The 21,479-nt window shown below is 40.0% G+C and overlaps 1 protein-coding gene across 1 annotated transcript in view; it reads right to left on the bottom strand.

Annotated features, from left to right (window-relative positions):
* Positions 1 to 21,479, bottom strand: part of LOC136885237 (interleukin-1 receptor accessory protein-like 1) — a 163,893-nt gene that overhangs the window by 15,766 nt on the left and 126,648 nt on the right. The window contains exons 6-8 of the mRNA XM_068230436.1: positions 16,397 to 16,555; positions 14,612 to 14,749; positions 7,289 to 7,449 (exon numbers count right to left, since the gene is read on the bottom strand). Of these exons, the coding sequence (XP_068086537.1) occupies positions 7,289 to 7,449; positions 14,612 to 14,749; positions 16,397 to 16,555 (458 nt within the window). The remainder of the gene's footprint in view (positions 1 to 7,288; positions 7,450 to 14,611; positions 14,750 to 16,396; positions 16,556 to 21,479) is intronic.

Raw genomic sequence — 21,479 nt, 5'->3', positions numbered from 1 at the left:
ATTAAGGCCACGGCCACTTCCTTCCCACTCGTAGCCATTTCCTGTCCCATCGTCGCCATAAGACCTATCTGTGTCGGTGGGACGTAAAGAAAAAAAAAAAAAAAGATAGCAGAAAGTACTGTAGACTAGATCTTTAGCATGAAGTTTTTACAACCTTAGGTTTTAAAATCAGCAAGACCAAAATAGTTGGCTTGATGACGAGTAGAAACTCTCCAACTGTGCATCTAAGATTTGAAGATGAGGAGATGGATACTGTAGACAACTTCCAGTTCTTAGGTAGTGTTCCGTCCTAAGACAATAACCTACAACAAGAGGTTAGCAACAGAATACAGAAAGCTTCCATATTCTATCATGCTGTAAGTCAAATACTTTGGGATGAAACATTTCCGTTAGTTTCCAAGATCAGCTTGTACAAAATATATCTGGTACTTTTTTATCTGTATGGTCCGGAAGCAGCAACTCTTACTAGATCAACAAAGTGTCATCTTCAGGCAACAGAAATGAAGTTCCTTCATTCTTGTCTACAATAAACAAAAATGTATAAAATAAGGACTGTAGATATCTGACACCGAGCGAGATGGCCATGCGGTTAGAGGCACGCGGCTATGAGCTTGCATCCGGAGATAGCGGGTTCGAATCCCCTCTGTCGGCAGCTCTGAAGATGGTTTTCCGTGGGTTTCCCATTTTCACACCAGGCAAATGCTGAGGCTGTACCTTAATTAAGGCCACAGCCGCTTCCTTCCACCTCCTAGGCTTTTCCTATCCCATCGTCGCCATAAGACCTATCTGTGTCGGTACGACGTAAAGCCACTAGCAGAAAAAATAAAAAATAAATAAATAATAAATATCTGACAACAACTTGGATTGGAAAGAAGCTTGTTGGAGAAACTCGAAGTGAAGATATTGCAATGGTATGGTCACATGAAAATAATGGATCCCCATAAGACTCCTCGAGCATACTTTGACTGTGGTGTTCCTGGAAAGAGACCAATTAAGAAGACCTCATGATGTTTGGGAGTAGCAGATTTTCAGTGAGCTTGAAATTAGACATGTTAACTGGTATCATGTATATGAACATCAAACAGGACAAACTGGAGGAGGACCGAGCTCGATAGCTGCAGTCGCTTAAGTGCGGCCAGTATCCAGTATTCGGGAGATAGTAGGTTCGAACCCCACTATCGGCAGCCCTGAAAATGGTTTTCCGTGGTTTCCCATTTTCACACCAGGCAAATGCTGGGGCTGTACCTTAATTAAGGCCACGGCCTCTTCCTTCCCACTCCTAGCCCTTTCCTGTCCCATCGTCGCCATAAGACCTACCGTGTCGGTGCGACGTAAAGCAACTAGCAAAAAAACAAACAAACAAAACTGGAGGAGGCTTGTTCACAACCGCACCCAGCTTCCTGAAGTGATGAAGTGATAATGATAACAAAGACTACAAAATGGTGGCAACCAAAATAAAAGTTCTTATCCTCTTGAGACACTATGGGAAACAAAACTATAAAGCAGCTACTGCAGCTCAGAAAATACGTGAAGTGGAAGGTGAAGGGGTCTTCAGCAAGCAGACAGCCCAAGTATAGTTCCGTCCATTCAGTAACGGGTATACAAAGATTAAAGATTTCCCATGTCCTAGAAGACCAGCTATCTGGGATATTGAGAATACTCACAAAGCTATGCATGAAAATTCATCTACCAGCACAAGAAGAACTTGGTCCTTCAAAAGGTAATTACACTGTCACATTAAAACTGTAAAAATGTTGCTGATCTGTATGTCATGAACTAATGCCACAACAAGCTTAGTGCTGAGTGGATATTTGCTGCCAGCTTCTCAATAACCCTATGGACAGGAGGTTTATTAACCCCTTAACAGAGTTTTTTTTTTTTCTTCACCTCTTCAGTAATTTATTTTGGTAACTTTTTCCTCCTCAAGTATGAACATATTTTGCACTAGGGAAAAATGTGAAACATAGAAATATGAAACACAAACATACTTTCTCTCTCTGAAAGTTCTTCTAGTTCATCAGAAATAAAAAACAGAGAAAAACAAATTCAAAATTATTTTTCTTCTTCTTCTTTGTCCTTTATTGGCTTTCACATAGTGCTACATCCAGATGCTCAAAAATATGTATATGCTGAGAGTTATCCTCAAAGTTTACATTCAAACCAGCATGAGCTTAACAAGAATCTTTCCTGCTATTCCAAACTCTGCCCACTCTAATTGAATGTTAGTAATGTCACTGTCACCTGCACCATCTTCTCATCATTGCCACCATTTGGGTCACTATCGGTCTTCTGAATCTAACAACATACACACAGTATAGTTTTTGTCTAAATCCTTCAGTTTGTTCTTGCCTCCATTAATGAGTTTGTTAAGAAAGGTTGCAGATCTTTTCATATGGTTATGAGAGTATTTAGGGATTGTAATAAGGATGTAAAGGGTAGGGTGTATATGTCTCTGGTAAGACCGCAGTTAGAATATGGCTCCAGTGTATGCGACCCTCAACAGGATTACTTGATACAAGAACTGAAAAAAATTCAAAGAAAAGCAGCACAATTTGTTCTGAGGGATTTCTGACAAAGGAGTAGTGTTATACCATCATAGTTGGTCCATTATTGGACAACATTATAAATTTTCCAGCTAACTCATTCCTGGTTGCCAGCGTTTCACCCCAGTGCGCTAAGTTGGGCTCATCAGTTGGTAAATAGCACACCTACCAAGATGTACGGCTAGAGCATACCGTGGAGGCCACTGCATAGGCTACTTGGAGCCACCGGCAGTGCCAATGTACTATGAGAGACTTGATGATATAGATGTTGATTCCCAAAGGGAACCCGAAATACTTGTCCCGAATGGCCATCAGATGATAAAGATGTTGATTCTCAAAGTGAACCTGAAATATTTGTTCCGAATGAGTAAATTTATAATATCGATATAGTTGGTCCGTTATTGGACATAATACATTTTTTTAAAATCTCATGGCCAGGCAGGTATCAATTTTTGAAAATGAGACAAAGTCTCTGATAGTGCATTGCTACTGCTGGTGGCTTCAAGTAGCCTACACAGTGGTCTCCTCGGTATGCACTAGTCATGCGTCTTGGTAGGTGTGCTAGGTACCAACTGATGAACCCAACCTAGCACATGGGGGTGAAACGCTGGCAACCAGGAATGAGTTAGCTGGAAAACTTATAATGTCAAGTCATGAGATTTGTAACATGTAATATGTGGTATGTTCAGAGCTGTCAGTGGTGAACTGGCGTGGAATGACATAAGTAGAAGAATAAGCTTGAGTGGAGCTTTTAAAAGTAGGAAGGATCATAATATGAAGATAAAGATGAAATTCAAGAGGACAGATTGGGGCAAATATTCATTTATAGGACAAGGAGTGGAATCAATTATCAAGTTTGTTGAAAATATTGAGGAAAAAGCTAGGAAAGCAATTATAAATAAATGTAAATATAAGGTGAAAGAATTGATGGGGAATCTGCCACCTGGGCGACAGCCTTAAATGCATATCATTGATGACTGACTGACTGACTGAACCACTATAAGTCACCACGCTAATAGCAGTGCCTACTAGATGCATGAGCAGTGTTCTCTAGGCAGGACACACAAAAATCCCGAAAGCAATTTCCCTATCCCCACTCAAATTCTATGATCAGCAAGACATACAACCAACATTCAAAAAGGCTCAGAAAAATGTTACACTTATAAGCGGCTTGTGCTAATATGAAATGGCTTTATGCTTGAAAGCGTTTGACCCAACTAGCAGACAGTATGCCATGATGCGTATAAGCGGTTAAGAGAATAGCCACATGTGGTGAAAAATGGGCTTACTTCCATAATATTGACATCTGGAAACAGTGGCTTGACCCTGGCCAGCCAGCACAAGCAAATGTTAAATGAAGAAGATGTGAATCACAGTGTTGTGTGTCAGGAAACTTATGAAACTCATTCAAAATGGACACGCCATCTGCATTCAGTTGTATTCTGAATAACTTGACGAGTTCATGTTATCTTGGCTGAAAGATAAATCACAAGAGCGTACTGTTGCAGCAGTACAACGCAAGCCAACACACAGCTTAAACTATACACAAACTGGGTGGAACAGGACTGCTAACACATCCAACGTACAGTCCACACTTTACACCTTCTGACAGATCCATGGCTCATTTTCTTAGGGGAAAGAACTTCCAGAACATTGAAGAAGTTGAAGGCAGCACCTGTGAATGTGAATCCTTTGCATCATGGTACTGGCTGAAAGATGACTCAAGACCATTGAATCAAATGGCTTTTCCTTTGAGGACTGACTGCGTTGTGTTTCAGTTATTTAATTATTATTAATTAAATAATTAATGTGAATAATGTATACATGGAAGAGCATCCAGTGGCCCAGGCAGCCTCACACCGCTGGGTTCCGTGGTTCAAATCCTGGTCACTCCATGTGAGATTTGTGCTGGGCAAAGCAGCGGGACAGATTTTTCTCAGGTACTCCAGTTTTCCCTTTCATCTTTCATTCCAGCAACACTCTCCAATATCATTTCATTTCATCTGTCAGTCATTAATCATTGCCCCGAGGAGTGCGACAGGCTTTGGAAGCTGACACAATTCCTATCCTTGTCACTAGATGGAGGCTTCATTCATTCCATTCCTGACCCAATCAAATGACTGGAAACAGGGTGTGGATTTTCATTTTACAGGTATATTTGGAAGAAACCAACATTACACATGAGATGTCACCTGTGTAAAACGGTTGTGATAACTTAGGTAACAATCTCCATACCAGGTATTTGCTGTCGCAAATCGTTAAGAGCTCATGCTCTTATATCCTATGCAGACGATACAACGTTAATTACAAAACATTCAGAGCATCTCAGGTTTGTATCAGATGTCGCAGGAAGCTCTTGCAACTGCAAGACGCTGTCAGGATAAAACTCAATTTCTCATAGGGATGGGACAAATGGTTACTTTCCAGTATCATGTTCCTGTGTATCCATTGCACTGTAGTATTAGGCTGGAGTATTAGGATATAAAAGTAACATAATACAAGTTGCAGGTCAACTTTCGGAAGGAACATTCCTTATACCTGTTGTCTCTTGTAGCCCCTAACTGCACCTTATGATGATGATGATGCTTGTTGTTTAAAGGAGCCTAACATCGGCCCCGAAACCGCACCTTCGTAAGTACTTATAAATAGCTATACTATATCTTCATCTCGCTTTCTTCTCTCCAACTGTCCCTTTTGCCAGCTCGTCACTCACATTCTTAACTATTCCTAGAAAAATATTTGCAATGACCCCTTTTAAATTCCGAGAACTAATACTTCGAAACCTTCATATATAAAAAGCGCCGTGGCTGCTATGAGCATTCGTAGATGTCCAAGGGTCTGTAGTTAAACATACATTTGGACCAGACTTTATAAAATATGTTGATGAACGAGTGTCATATTCACTTCAGATGCCGCCGGAATGGGTCATGCCCTACCAGGCAAGACGTAAGCAGAGTTTAATCCAGTACTTTTTTGCTATTTTTTTTTACGTTGCACTGACACATACTGATCTTATGGTGATGATGGGATGGGATAGGATAGGACTAGGATGGAAGCAACCATAGCCTTAACTGAGGAACAGTGAAAATGGGAAACCACCAAAAACCATCTTGAGGACTGCTGGCAGTGGGGTTTGAATCCACCATCTCCTGAATACAAGCTAACAGCTACATAACACAAACTGTGTAGCCAACTCGCTCTGTAAATCCAGTATAAAAGGCTCCAAAATCGTCTTTCATCATATACTTAACAGAAGGTTGTGGATGTGTGGTAAACAACAGTGTAAGCGGTTTGTCCAGCGTCTTTTTATTTTTTTTTTCTGTATATCACTCCTTTTTTGTAGTGGTAAAAATTATGATAGCAGCTTTTGCTGCATTGCCTCACAGGTTGCAGTCGATGATGAAATTTCAGGACGCACAGATTTGCGTGATGGGACTTGTGACAGCTTTTCAGGACCTGATATTTGAGTACCATGTACATTAGCAGAACTATATGGACCAGTAGAATTTTTAATATCTTTATTATTATTATTATTATTATTATTATTATTATTATTATTATTATTATTATTATTATTATTATCAGGTAACTTATTTCAATGCATTTATAAGGAACCGTTTTCCTGTAATTGAGTTTTTGTCCACATGAATCATATAGGATGTAATACATCCGCTCACTCATTGTCCAGAATACGGAGTGAAACTCGAGATGCAAGGTGGAAAGACCACGCTTAACTGTTCCGAGGAACTACGCTACTGTATGTATTACCACCAGTAAGCCTAATACAAAGAACTTCGAATAACTAAAGGATATCTACAAACGACCAGCAAGTAACAGGATAAGAATATCAGTACTGTCAGTAAACTGTTACAAAAGTATCGCTCGCGCCTGCGCAGGAGTGCACACTTAAAGTGAACTGCTATGCTTCCTAATACCCATTAGCCAATCAGAAACTCCCTACCCTTCCCTAGGTTTCACTGAGACAATTACTTTTGTATTAGGGTCTCCGGAGGAACATAATATTTCCGGAACAGCTTACTGTTATGGATTAGGATACAGTATCATGTTATGATATGTAACGCCCATCTCTAATTTCTCACACTAGGTTTATCCAAAGAAATTGAAAGTCAGTCAAAAGTTTTGGAATTTCATATTAATGCCAAACTGAAGTGGGAAACACATATTAATCATGTTTGTAAAAAATTATCATGAGGGACCTATTTGATATGGAAATTGAGGGATTTAGTTAGCAGTGACTACCCAAGGACAGCATATTTTGGTCTTTAGGGAAAACTTTAACTTTTATGATACTCGGAGCAAAGCAGATATTGACATCCCAATTCATAGGCTAACAAAAATTGTTCACTTAAATAAAATCAGTTGTTTAAGATTATTTAATAAATTACCACATTCTGCATGGTCCATTCCTTTAAGCAATTTTAAAAGAAAATTTTATAATTCGTTAATAGAAAATCCATTTTTTAATACCTCTGAATTCTTAGAAATGCTTAATGTTAGTATTAAGTTGCATTGTCCTGCTGCAACAGTACTTTTAGCCTTGTTAAGTACTAAATTATTATCAGTTGATGAAGCCTATTTCATTGTATATGACCAATGGCAAATAGAAGTTCCTGATTTTTTACCCTTAAGGCGTGGATGGAAAGATAAGATTCTACAAACTGACTGAAAATCTGAGAAAGAGAGTGAAGTCTTCCAGTTCCTGTCATGACACAGGGATAATGTACCTGCAGAAGAATACAGATGATGCGGGACTTTCGACTCAGCATAGCGTCGATAGCCACATATAGAGCATATATACACCATGTGTTGTTAGCTAGAGCTTGCGAGAGTACCATTAGGAACCGACGGCTTTGACGTACTCGCTGTGAGTAAGTCTCGGGAATCCCTGAAACAGAGAGGTAATCAATTTAATAAATACAGTAAATGGCAAATATATATTGATGATTATATGAAATGAATTTCATTTTGGTCTGTATTGGTGATTTATCAGTATTAACAAGGATCAGAAGGTCCACCTATTCCATACTGTATATAATATGTTACTATTATTTATTAAAATGTCACCATAGCAAGAACATCTCTTGAACAGGTAGACTGATTCACTACCTTGGTAGTATTCTAACTAGACACTCCAACTTTGAAAAAGATGTGACAAACAGAACACGCTCTGTCCATGCAGCTCACAGCCACCTCTGCCACCAAGTTTTTTTGAATAAGGATCGCAATATACGGTGTACCGAGCTGTAGTCATAACAACATTACTATATGGATGTGAAACCTGGACGCTTTACTGTCATGACATAAAGAAACTGGAATGCTTCCATTTGCTGAAACTAACATCCATCATGAACATCAAAAACTACATAAGAAATGTGGTAGTTCTTGACAAGGCACATACGAACATCATAGAAGCCTTCACCATCACTCATCGGCTTAGATGGGTTGGTCACATCCAGCGTATGAATGAATGCCTAAAAAACTTCTCTATGGTGAGATTGGTCATGGCAAAAGGCCTTAAGGAGCTCCTTTGAAATGTTATAAAGACCAGCTTAAGAAGACTATGAATAGCACCAACATAAATGCTAACACCTGGGCAACAACTGCACAAAACCGTGTTCTTTGGCACAAAGCTACTACAGAAGGTGTTTTACTGTTTGAGCAGGCACATCACAGACAAGAAATTTACACCCATGAAAAGCGGAAACTACGTCAGTACCGACCACGTCCTCCACCCACCTTTAGATGTGACCTGTGGGGCCGCATGTTTCACATGAAGATTCGCTTGATCAGTCATCAGCGACATCTCCACAGAGCCAACAGACTTAAGGAAGAATTGCAGGAGAAAAACGAGTAGCGGCTGGTGATGATTATTTATTACACATTGGGACCTCTATTTTGGATGTAAATTATTTACATCATAATGTACTGTGTATGATTTTCTTAAAAGAAAAACAGACACATAAGTGTTGGAAGGATGTGCAAGAGACAAATTTAATGGACTCATGTGTAACCACAACATATTTCTTGCATAAAATGAATTTCATTGCAAAGCCCGTATTGTCATTAGTATACATTTTAAAGGTAAAATCAAAGGTTCCACCTTTAAGATACTGAAATTTTTTTGATTAATTTTGTGTTAAACAATTTCATCTTAATTTTAACAGTACTAAAAAACAATTGTGCTCCAGCATTTTAAGAACATTCTCCAAAGTTTATCACGCATTTTAACTTGACATATTCGGTAACCCGAATCGTATTTGTCTTTGTCTATTTGCTGATGATGTCCTCCAAGAAGGATGAAAAATGTCCTGACATTTGTTAATTGCTAAATAAACAAATAAAATTTACCTTAAAAAGAAACATATTTCACCAATGTTTCAAGACGCCAATAGTGTTATATTATGTGGTGGCATTTGCAAGTTGAATGTAATGTTCTTTTCCATTTATAATTTAACCTTTCAAGCGGTAATGACGGAATAGATCGTCATAGCCACATGGCTTCCTAAGTGGCCATGATGGAATATTCCGTCATAACATTGTAAATGTCTTTTGGCGATGGGTATGACGACTTATTCCATAGTGGGATCCGAGATCACTTTTCATTGTGCGTGTATGTTAGTTTCGAGCTTTGCCTACAGCAGCACTGTCCTGAAACGATGTGACCAGACAAAATGCTTTCATTCCGCGCCCAGCAGGCAGCCAGCCAGTACCGGCCGCCAGGCTGCTGAGAGTGGTAGATTGTGCATTATGGCAGGTGCAAGCAGAGCTCGGGAACGTCTGCGAGAAGAATAACTATTTGATTTATTACAGTGTGACAATTCAGAGAGTGATGTGTAATCTGATAGTGAGATTGATGTTGAAATGTCAGGAGATAGCGAGTGCAATGGTGAAAGCTACTCAAGTAAATGTGACGGTAGCACTGGCGGTGATATTCAGCTCAGTATTTGGAAAAAGGTAGGATCTGAACGGCCGAGATTTACATTTACGGTGCAACCTGGATTAAATGTACAAATTGAAGATGTAAATAATCCACTAGAATATTTTCAATTGTTTATCACTTTTGATTTATTGGAACTAATAAGTAGGGAAACCATCCGGAATACTCAACAGTTTTTAGAAAGGACACCAACCTTGAAATTATATTCATGGGTGAATCAGTGGACTGACATGAATAAAGATGTAATTCCTTCTCTTGCAAGGCATTCATCAGCTACCTGAAAACAAGACCTACTTTTCTCGTAAACAGATATTAGTAGCTGTTGTCTGAAAGAAGATTTCATCTCCTTCTCAAATTCTTAAACTTTGTCGATAACAAAGCATACGATGAAACCACATGTGGTCCATAGAAACTGTACAAACTGAAACCTATTCTAGACCACTTGATAGCAGATTCCGAAGTGCGTACACACCCGAAAGCGATGTGTCTGTAAATGAGTCTCTGATGTTATTGTAGGTTTCCCGTTGCTTTCCTTACTGAACCAGATTCTCTTTCCTTGCCCTTGGCACTGTAATAATTTTAATAGCTTGAAAGTGAGACTTTGTTTTTTAAACCTGATGAAAATACCTGACCAACTGAAAGTATCTCACCGTAAGTTCCCGTTGCTTTCCTCAGCGAGCCAGATGCCTTGCCCTTATCATTTTTGACAGCTTGATACATATTCTCTACTTTTTGAACCTGATAAAAATGTACTACACAAGAGTATCTCACTATATGTTACTTCCAGTACCTTATGGAAAATGTGTCACTGTGTTAGTAGCTACTAAAAAGAAATATACCACATGAAAGGTTAAGGCTGATGATGACCCAATACAAGGGCCAAAACCAGTCCCAATGTGTAATAAATAATATTAACATATGATATACTTTATTGAACAGGTGCACCTTCTCATCCTTGTTAATAACATACGGACGATTATTATCCATTCAAGACAAGCAATTACCGGTATGTAAACAAGTGTTGGGAGTTGTAGATGGATTTAGAGCACCCATTGAAGAAAAGGAATTTTGCCACAGGAGTGTTAGGAATATGGACAGTGCTGTAGTTCCAAGACAGGGTATGACAAATTCCAGATGCACGACCACCTTAACGTTTAAACTTAGTGGGTTACAGCTAAGTACAACAAACTACCCTCAGCTTGGTGTAAGTTAGGCATATAAAATATATTTTATGATGATAAAGCAGAAATCCATATTTGAATGCGCTTCCAGCTATTTATTTAAAACAATCCAAGGTGGCTCTTTTCATTAGTGATCACACTTTTCACTGGAACAAATTCTTCAATTGTTGTGTGTTGCAGTACAGTTGTTTTGCAGGTACGTCTTCATATGTTTCTCAGGCTTAAATTGATGAGGCATTTGAATGTATGAATATAAGGTTGGAGGCATAAGCAATGAAGTTTGTTCATCCAGCTCTTGTCCCATTTCTCTACGGGTCGGGTATGAGGTGAGACGCATCTGTCGTGGCAGGATTTTCGACCGGATGCCCTTCCTAACATCAAACTCATAGAGGAGTTAATGATATGAAGTGAATAACATGATATAGTAACAGGAAGGGAGATAGTGAAGCCCAGTGCCGGCACATAGCATACTCTTGTCGAGTAACAGCAAGGGATCTGCTCAAGGCTTAACCAATCACCATCAACAGCATCACATGCCCTCACTCTATATGAGCACTGCGGAGAGGTTTGGAATTTAATCCAGGCTTTTGGCACACAATCTAGTGATTAGAAATTGTATACCACCAGCTCCCCTACCCTGATTCTGATGATGAAATTTATTTGACCAACAGGACTCGCACCATGGTGTCAGACTGTTTAGACTTCAATGCCTCGACGATCATGGCCACCAGGTGGGCTACGTAAACAATGAGCAGTGATGACCTTAAATAACTGATGGCTGATAATGTTATTCATCAAACTGAACATTCAATGTTCAAGATTACGAGTGTAGCTCGAGAGTTAACACTCACTGACAGAATGGCGTAATTAAAAAGAAAAGAAGCCAATGTGGAAGCTATACGGTGGTGGTGGATGTGATTATTGTTTAAAGAGGACGTACAACTAGGCAACCATCCTCTATATAACACTAATTAGAGGGAAAAATGGAAGATACACGACAATTCGAAAAATGAAGAAATCGGCCAAAGGAAGACAAGGGCCACAAAGGGCATGAAAATGAAAGACTTCCTAGCCATCGCAAACCTAATAGCTTCGGGCTCGGAAAAGAACAAGAGTTGACCATGAGAGGTTGGATAGGATAGATGAAAGTGAGGAGCCTGGCACAAGTAAATGGAAGCAATGCCAGGACTCAGCTAAGGGCCCTGTGGTTACCAACCCACGCTCCAAAGTTCTGAACACCTCAGGCCCCTTTTAGTCGCCTCTTACGACAGGCAGGGGATACCCTGGGTGTTATTCTACTGCCTCCACCCACATGAGGATGGAAGGTATATGCACAAAATCAGAAGGCATACTCTGAGTGGAGTTAACCAGAGGGCATATGGCATAGACCTGCCTTGAACATGGAGCTCCGAGCTGACAGGATCGCACCATAGCAAGTACGTTACAGTGATATCGGCTGAACCCACGGTGTGTTTGGTGCTGATTTCTTGGCATGGCTCACAAGCTGGTCTAAGCCACTTGCAAATTTAGGAACACCATCTCACATTTGAATTCACCTGATTGGCTAACTTCAGGAGCTGACAAAATGACAACGGCGTGAGATATTGAATTATTTTTTTGACCATCCTGTATATTTATGTTTTCTCAGTAATGCGAGACACAGAATAGTGACAAATCAAGTCAAGGGGACAAGGACAAATGAGCTTGTCAGGGGCTGAGAGGACTTGGGTTCGATGACAAAAGAGCTCATCTATTTGAAGACAGCAGTGCATTAGTGGTGGTTATTGTTTTAAGAGAGGAAATCATCATCAATATAACACTAATGAGAGCGACAAAATGGAAGGGGTCCGACAATTCGGAAAATGAAAGTTATCGGTCAAAGTAAGACAAGGGTCATGAAGAGCGTGGAAGTGAAAGACACCCTAGGCCTTGAGTGCTCTGATAACCATCGGGGTGGAAAAGAACAAGAGTTGATCAAGGGAGGCCAAATAGGATAGGGACTCTGGGGCCCCTTTTAGTCCCCTCATACGACAGGCAGGAGGACTATTTTCCACTTTTCCACTTTGTAAGACTTACAGTATAGTCTGAATTTTCATCCCATTTACCTTCATACAATTCTCTACTGTCCATCCAGCAATATTCTCTACCGTACGTCTTTTTTATAGTTGCTCACAATCCTGTAACTTATTTACTACTCTATCACCCTTTCTGGGGCCAATATTCATTTAGAGGAAGGCAAGTTAGGGACTGGAATAACTTACCAAGGCAGATGTTCAATAAATTTCCAATTTCTTTGAAATCATTTAAGAAAATGTTAGGAAAACAACAGATAGGGAATCTGCCTCCTGGGCAACTGCCCTAAACGCAGCAGTATGGATTGATTGAAAATGATCTACAAAAAGCACTATCTGTGATTGAAATTCCTTCTTGCTTTTAACGGGGGCAGTATCTTGGTCATGTGATGCGAGGAGAGAAATATCATCTACTGCAGGTGGTCATTCAAGGCAAAAGAAGACCAGGAAGAAGACTTATTTCTTGGATTGATAATCTGAAAACTTGGTTCCACTATTGAGCTGTTTCGTGCTGCATCACCTAAAGCAAGAGTCTCTATGATCTTAGACGAATTTCTGAGAGGAGATGACACCTGAAGAGGAAGAAGAATAGTGATAACCGAGTGAGTTAGCTGCGCAGTTAATAGCATGCAGGTATGGACTCGCACTCGGGACATCGTGGGTTCGAACCCCACTGTCGGCATCCCTGAAGGTGGTTTTCCATGGTTTCCCATTTTCACACCAGGCAAATGCTGAGGCTGTACCTTAATTAAGGACACAGCTTCTTCCTGCCCACTCCTGGACCTTTGCTGTCCCCTTGTCTCCATAAGACCTATCTGTGTGAATTGTTGTTAATAGCGATATAAACTGTAGTTAACTAGATTCGATAACACCCAGAGATAGGTAAAGTTAATCCACTTAAATTAATATTTTAAACATATTTATGACATAATTATTAGGCTATACTACATAATAGCTTTTCATGATATTTTTCTCAGAAGGACTTATGTGATAAAAATTGTTCACTAGTGATATCATATTTTAAAGTATGTTCCTCATTCTCACAATGAAATTCAATAATGTTTCATGAACCTTCTGGCATGAATGCCACCCCTAAATTCTGCCACCCGGGGCAATTGAGCCATCTGTGCATTAACAAATATGGGATTGGTTTTCCCTTTTTAATCTTGAGGATAAGACAATTAACACCTTCGCTTCCGTAGAAGTGTAAAGCCGTCTAGTACCGTACTCGTTTAATGTAGTGCACTCGATACGCTTGTGTTTCCCGAGACCAGACGAGTTCTATCTGTTTGGTAGATGACTCGAGTGTCTTCTTTTCTTATCACTGTAAACCCTCACTTTGTGTTCTTTTACCATTGGTTACAAACCAATTATAGCGCTTCTCAACTTGAGTGAAGTAGCAAGTAACGGTGATTGTGTAGTAGACAAAGCTTCAAAAATAAGTAAATTTTGTAGTAGTAGAGTTATTCCGGAAGAAGAAAAATGTACTATTTTGTACAAAAAATTATTCAAATAATGATCTCTTAGCTTCATTTAATGAAGGTGAGTGTGATTGTGTGCACAGTAAAAGCATTGGAGGGGTGAATAATAATCTGGACAGGAACAATAACCCCAAGTCTCATTTCTATCGTCCACTGGCTCCAATAATTGACATTGTTCATTCATATCCTATAGGCAAGGCCTTGTCGCAGCAACTAACTGAATATGCTTGAAATTTTTACATTTTGAGTGTAATGGATAGGTCAGTTGTATACAGCCTGTTAAAGTGAGCTAACCTATTCATGTAGGTGGCTGGTTCCTAGCAGTGGTAAGCTGGTAGTGAAAGTGGAGATAAAGTGGAGGCCTACAGATACTCACATTCTCCAGCAAGGATGTCTCGCTCCCAGGCAAAACAGTTATACTGACAGTGTTGCTCTAGCACAGGCACCAGCGTATTGAGTACGTATTCTGCATCCTCCTGGTCATAGCATACAAACACGTCGTACAGCCGATCATCTAGATGAGAGAGAACAAAAATGAGATATGAACGGTATCTACATGATTCACACACCTTTCTAATGGAAATCATGGCCTAACATTACAACTGTATAATCTGCACAATGAATTCTAAGAAAAGGATATTTAGTACAAATTATGGTGATTCACAGTCTGCCGTGTGGAATTTGGAAATCCTTGATATGGCTGAAGATGAGAGTTTCATGACGTAAGACCGACATGAAGAAATGGAACATGCTCAACGACGACCATGAGCTCTGTAACTGCGGTATTTTATAAGAACACCAATCCCGCTTGTAGAGCTTGCACTTGATGAAGGATATGTGTTAGAAAGGAGACCTAATGGCTGCATATAGTAAAGCCGTAACTGTTGAAACTTACTGGCAAAATGTTATTTGATTTGGACAAGGAAATGAACAGGAGGCAATCAAGGCAAGAATCAGGAAAATGGAAGTAGCGTACCAGTTAACGTAAGGTGTGTACAACAAGAAATCCCTAAGTCTGAGAAGAAAACTAAGACACTAACACACTGTGATGAAGCCGGAAGTATTATACACTGCTGAGACCTTGGATTTAACAAGTAGAGGATTGCTGGAACAACTGGACAAGAAAGAAAGAAAGATCTTAAGGATGATTCTGGGATTTAGATATGATGATGGACAATGGAGATTAAGACCTAACAAAGGGACTGAAGGAATTATAGAGTCGACAGAGAAGAAAAGAATACAATTCTACGTATGAATCAAGGAAAGTTGACTCAAAAGCTCCTTATACATTTCAAAGGGAAAAAGATTGTTCCCAGTTGGTTTAGGAAGATACATACCAATAGCAAGAGAATGGGCATTAGTCAGGAAGACAATGGAAACAGGAACCACTTCCGGCAAGTAGTTTCAGTCTTCAGAGACTTGCGAGGAGAAGTAGAAAGAAATCTTCAAATCAGAGGAAAGAAGGAAGGAGATAAGCCAACAAGCAAAGTTGTATTGTCAGAAGATCTAAGCCAGGGGAGGGAAAGATGGATGATGATATTGTAGGTGTTACTCCATGGTCCAAACAAAAGAAGAAGATGTGTATTAAGATGAACACAAACACTGAGTCCCCGAGCTGGAGGAATTTAACCAGACAAAGCTGAAATCCTCGATGAATATTGAATTTTCACGACTGCATTGTAATCGAAACAGACTTTCAACGTATTAGGTCGTGTTACGTACATGTAGTACGTGTTGAAGAGATGTCAAGTACAGAACCAAAATGGCCAGCCGGACACCAGTGGGATCCGAACCCACAACTCACATATACAGTTATTCCCGGGATCGTGAAAATGCTTGTTCTTGCATACTTTGTGGTGGTACCCATGCACAGCTATTGGGATCCGAACCCACAACCACTGGTGTCCGGCTGGCCATTTTGGTTCTGTACTTGACATCTCTTCAACACGTACTACATGTACGTAACACGACCTAATACGTTGAAAGTCTGTTTCGACTGAAATCCTCGACTTGTCCAGGAGCCCTATGAACTGACCAATCAGCTAGGAAGCCAGAACTCTAATATAAAACTTCAACAGTTAAAAACAGAACATCTAGGACTATGACGGATGCACTCTAATTACAGGTAAGATCACTTGTCAAAGAGTGAGTATCTACTGACCGTCCTCCTCAAGCTTGCCCATTCGATCCTTCCACAGCAGCTGAAGCTCAAGGTGCCAGCGAGTGACAGCCGTGATGATCACAACAAACAGGGATGTGAACACGACTAGGATTATAATCGTCCCCTTGTACGTTGTTCGAATCTTCGTGTCAGGATCATCTGCAGGATGAAAAATACCAAGATATTTATTATTAAGAAATGCACACAAGTTGTGTATTAGTGTATATATGTTACATAAGTTACATAAGTTTTGGCGATACATTTTACCCCGCATTTTATTTTACACATTTTAATTAAGCACAATAGTCTACGAGGGGTATTACTCGTTTTTTACAAGTGGTAATGTGGTAACGATCACACGGTTGATCACACAACTCACATATACAGTTATTCCCGGGATCGTGAAAACGCTTGTTCTTGCATACTTTGTGGTGATACCCATGCACAGCTATTGAGGTCACCAGTGAACTTCATCTCGGCTACCGTGTATGGAGTTAGCCTGAATTTACCTGTGCCTGAGTTACAGTTCTACTGGACTGCAGAGAAACCAGAACTCAATTGGACAACTCACTGCTACAGGATTTTCTTTCAAATGTTGAAGACATTTTAATTAAATGTGCAGACTTACTAAGAAATTCTCTCAAACTTTAATTAACTTACATAATGATATACATGTATGATGCACCATTTGAAAGCTAAAATATCAGACTTTCTGCCAGAGTACTAAAATAATTGCTCAAATGAAATAGGTAATACAGAAGGAAATATTATAACAATTACCAATTATTTAGAAAAGTATAAAATTCCTGGCCCAAAAACTTAAAATATAGCAATATCTTCAATAACCTGTTAAGTCACTTTGGGAACCACTTGTACTAATAATCACCCAAAATCAGTTGGAAAAGAGGAATTTGAAAGAAAAATAAAGTATTTGGGGATAAACACAGTATTTCGAGGTTCAGGGTGTTGGACAATAAATTATACGTCTTTTCCTGGGAAATCATATTCTGGAGGTTCTACACCATGCCAGTTCACACTTGTAATAATAATGTTATTGGTTTTTAATGTCCTGCTAACTACTTTTATTATGGTTTTTGGAGATACCAAGGTGCCGGAATTTTGTCGTGCAGGAGTTCTTTATATGCCAGTAAATCTACCGATATGAGACCAGCATATTTGAGCACCTTTGTATACTATTGGGCTGAGCCAACATAAAACCTGCCAAGTTAGGCTCAGAAGACCAGTGCTCTACCATCTGTGCTACAGTTTGCACTTTAAACCCAGTATTTACATTAAATAATTGTGACCTATTGCGTAGAAATAGGCCTAAAGTAAGATTTTTTATTTGAGATTGTGTGGTTCTAAATTGATGTAAGAGCATTAAAAAAAAGAGATTGTGCTTCTAAGTAAAATACTTCAGAAGATATTAACACTAGAGTGGCAGAGAATCTGACATTCCTAGAACAGCAGTAAGGGGTCATGTTTGACCCATCATAAGAAATGCATGGAAACGTTCAAAATAGAACACAAGAATACATGTATTTTCTGGGTTTTCACTGGGATTCCACAGCTTTATTTTACACAGAAGGACATGACATTAGTGCATGGACCCTTTTATATTACTGATGGGCACATGAATAATCACAAACAACTGCATCATATTTCTGTTTCTCTAAGGAGTTTTCACAAAATTAACCAATTGAACACCTTTTCTTAGTCAGTCGTCCACATTGCAACAATTATACATTTTCAGTAACTCTTTAGGCAAATTATAAACATGCTAAACACATTTTTCACACATAACTTCTACCTATTTTTCATGCACATTTTCCGTACACTGCTTTGAGGCACTTGCTGCAGGCGTCGCTAGACTTGTTGCCTTTACACATACCACCTTGGTATTTCTTCTGCTTTTTAGATGGACACGGTCCCACAGCCCTCTCCTCTTGTTGTTGTTGTTGCCCTTGTTCATCCCACCTTGTTAGTTCACTTGCCAGCTGGAGGATGAATTTCTTCCTCTTTATCTTCCTACCCGTTACTTGCTTGTATATGACCCAAGTATTGATAGCTCTTAGGTCTAGGATATTGTAAAAGACATGCATTGGCCACCTCCTGCATGCACCCTTGGTGGTATACTTACGGGACATTTGGTTGACCACTCAGGCTTATTTGTCATAAATTGGGTAAATCTGCACCTGGTTTTGCTGGGGAGTAATTGTTTATCGACTGTAATATTTTCACTTGGGCGGTAACAGTGAAGGCAATTTTCCATGAATTTGTCCCAGATCTCAGAAACAAGAGTGAACCTGTTAGCTGGCAGGCACTCAGCTCAGGTTGCTTTCTCGTTGAAACGGAGGAATCTGAGAAGCTCTCAAAATCTATCTCTTGACATTGTGTCCTTCATGAATTGCTGTCCATAAGAACGCGACCCTAGTTCATTCACAGACACAGCTTTCAAACACAGGATACCGCGAGTATATATGATGGCAATCGTTGTCTCCAACGCCTTGGGCGACACGGTCCAGTCCATGAAGTTCTTTCTGAGCATTTGATTCTGTGTGTTGTTTCATCAGATGAAGCATCGATCCATCAAAGAGGAGACGGAAGGTACTAATGGCAGAGTCGTAAACTCGGTATTAAGAATATGTTGTGGGACCTCCCTGCTCCCTCAGGACATTCACTAAAGCCTGCCATCCAAATGAAGAGTTCGAATCCAAGACCTCCAACTCGGTTCCATCTCGGGCAACCATCTTCACTGCTTAAACACCTAACTGAGAGCGAGACATTTGGGGCGAGTTTGGATATACATTAGCATTTTCAACTTCTCCTGCGGATAATTCACCCTCTCTTGTTGTGATCTTTGTCCTCACTAGTCTCTCTTGTCTCAAGCAAAAAACCCCCATCTGAATCGGATAGTTCACCTTCAGACTCAATGTCTGAATTTTCTAGCATACGAGACACCTTGTCAGCAGAAAGACGATTGTAGCGCAACATACCTGTAAGAACACCACTTTCTAAATGATGAGATGAATACAATAATCCTGCTAACTGGAACACTAATCTGACAATAAAAGCAAATCAAAGCAAAGTCATCTCCGTACAGGCCATGAAGGCCCTTGGAGGCCTGGAAGATAAAGGCTTCCACTATCCGTAACCTCGGCACTTGATAGGGTAGAGTGGTTACCCCCACACTAATCTAACAGTAATAATGTTATTTGCTTTAAGTCCCACTAACTACACATTTAGGGTTTTTGGAGATGCCGAGGTGCATGAATTTTATCCCAGAGGAGTTCTTTCATGTGTCAATAAATCTACAGACACGAGGCTGACGTATTTGAGCACCTTCAAATACAACCGGACTGACCCAGGATCGAACCTGCCAAGTTGGGGTCAGAAGGCCAGCGCCTCAACTGTCTGAGCTACTCAGCCCGGTTCATCTCACAGTAAGAGCTCAGCAATACTAATAATAATGGCCCTGTTGTACAAGTGTCAAAATGACCCCTCCCGCTGTCCAGGGTATGCCATATCAGAAATCAATGAAAATATAAATATTTTGCTGGGTGCGATACATCGCCATGAATGGGATGAAAAATAACGAAAAGTCAAGATATTTGAAGAAAAATGATACAAGAGTGCGCACATTATTACATAAAAATTGATGGTGGGTGTCATTTTTACCCCTTCCGCTGTTCTAGTGTTAATATTGTTATTAATAAAATTATATTTTGAGAAAAACACAATTACAACTTTCTTTCATTTTCTTGCCAATTGTACAAAGTTTTTACGACATTGAGTGGAGAAGACTCGAACCGCTGTGTAACTTAGTTTGTTAAGAAAGATCATAGGTAGCGCAAAAAGTCAAAACATAGAAACGGAATTTTTACACCAGAGACCCTTTTGTTTAGCTCTTCTGTAAAACTTCCACTGTTGACTTTGGGTTCCTTTCCACTCAACAGGTCATATATTTACTTGTTACATAGTCCAAGTCCAAGGCAGCACAGTTTGAGGCACCTTATAGTGGCAGTGTACATAGTTCACTTTTCTTCTCGTCATCTGATGAATACACCTTTCACACAATATCCATCATCACTATCTGTGTCTTCAAAAAAGCTACTTTATTTCATTATTGTCAACAAACTGGCATCATTTTACTTCACAGTTGGTCCTTTGAAGTGCAGAGCCTGTATCTGAAATAAATGCCACTAAAGACTGTTGATACATAGATTCGTTTTTAAGTTTTGGCAACCATGCTCCAGCAAAGCCATGGAACAGTGCCGGGCTCTGTCATTCTTACTAAAGGTTGCTGACCTGCGTCCCGTCCCTCGGACCACAGTAGCCAGGTGAAGATGAGCAGTTGTGAGCAAGAGCTCGCGAAAGACAGTCACCATGTTTCCCAAGCATGATCAGAGAAGCTAGTTAAAAATCCAGTGTGCTGGAGGTCGCACGGCATGAAATTGACACCAAGGACTGCGGTGCAGCTGCGTTACTTTTCAGAATGGTAGCAAGGTAGGTTGCAGCTTCCTGACAAGGATGTGCCTTGATCTGGTGACCCACCAGTAATTGAGGAACATGCACAGACTGTGTCCACGTTATCCTCCACCAATGTGAATGCAATGCTGATTCTTGCCTATGATTTCGATGGTGTAATTTTAACACTTTAATGTGGTGTACTTTGGTTCATTTTTACAAAACAATCTGTGAGTAGCTCTGAGAAGTAACTGGCGACAGTTCATGGATAATTCACCCATCTTTCTGGATGACACTGCTAGGGCACACACAGCAGGACTTGTGTCTGAATTGTTCAATCACTGGGGGTGCTCTTATAACCCCCCATACTTTCCAGATTTAACACGTTCCTTGCGGTTCGGTTCACCGTGTGCCCCGAAGCATGTTACTCTTATCCGTCGCTGAGAACTCCTAAAATTGCGGACTAAGTAACTACATCGTAGTTACAAATTTCTGATAACTAATCGCAGCATAATGTTCCTATTGAAGTAAAGGATCGAGGCACACTGCTACTTTCGATCGGCCTACCGGTGACCCGAAGGAATATTTTTTGCATCTTCGGTTCCATTCATATCGC

The sequence above is a fragment of the Anabrus simplex genome, chromosome 14 (assembly GCF_040414725.1).
Source record: "Anabrus simplex isolate iqAnaSimp1 chromosome 14, ASM4041472v1, whole genome shotgun sequence".
In the NCBI taxonomy this organism is placed as follows: domain Eukaryota; kingdom Metazoa; phylum Arthropoda; class Insecta; order Orthoptera; family Tettigoniidae; genus Anabrus; species Anabrus simplex.
This window is presented reverse-complemented; position numbering and strand designations above follow the sequence as displayed.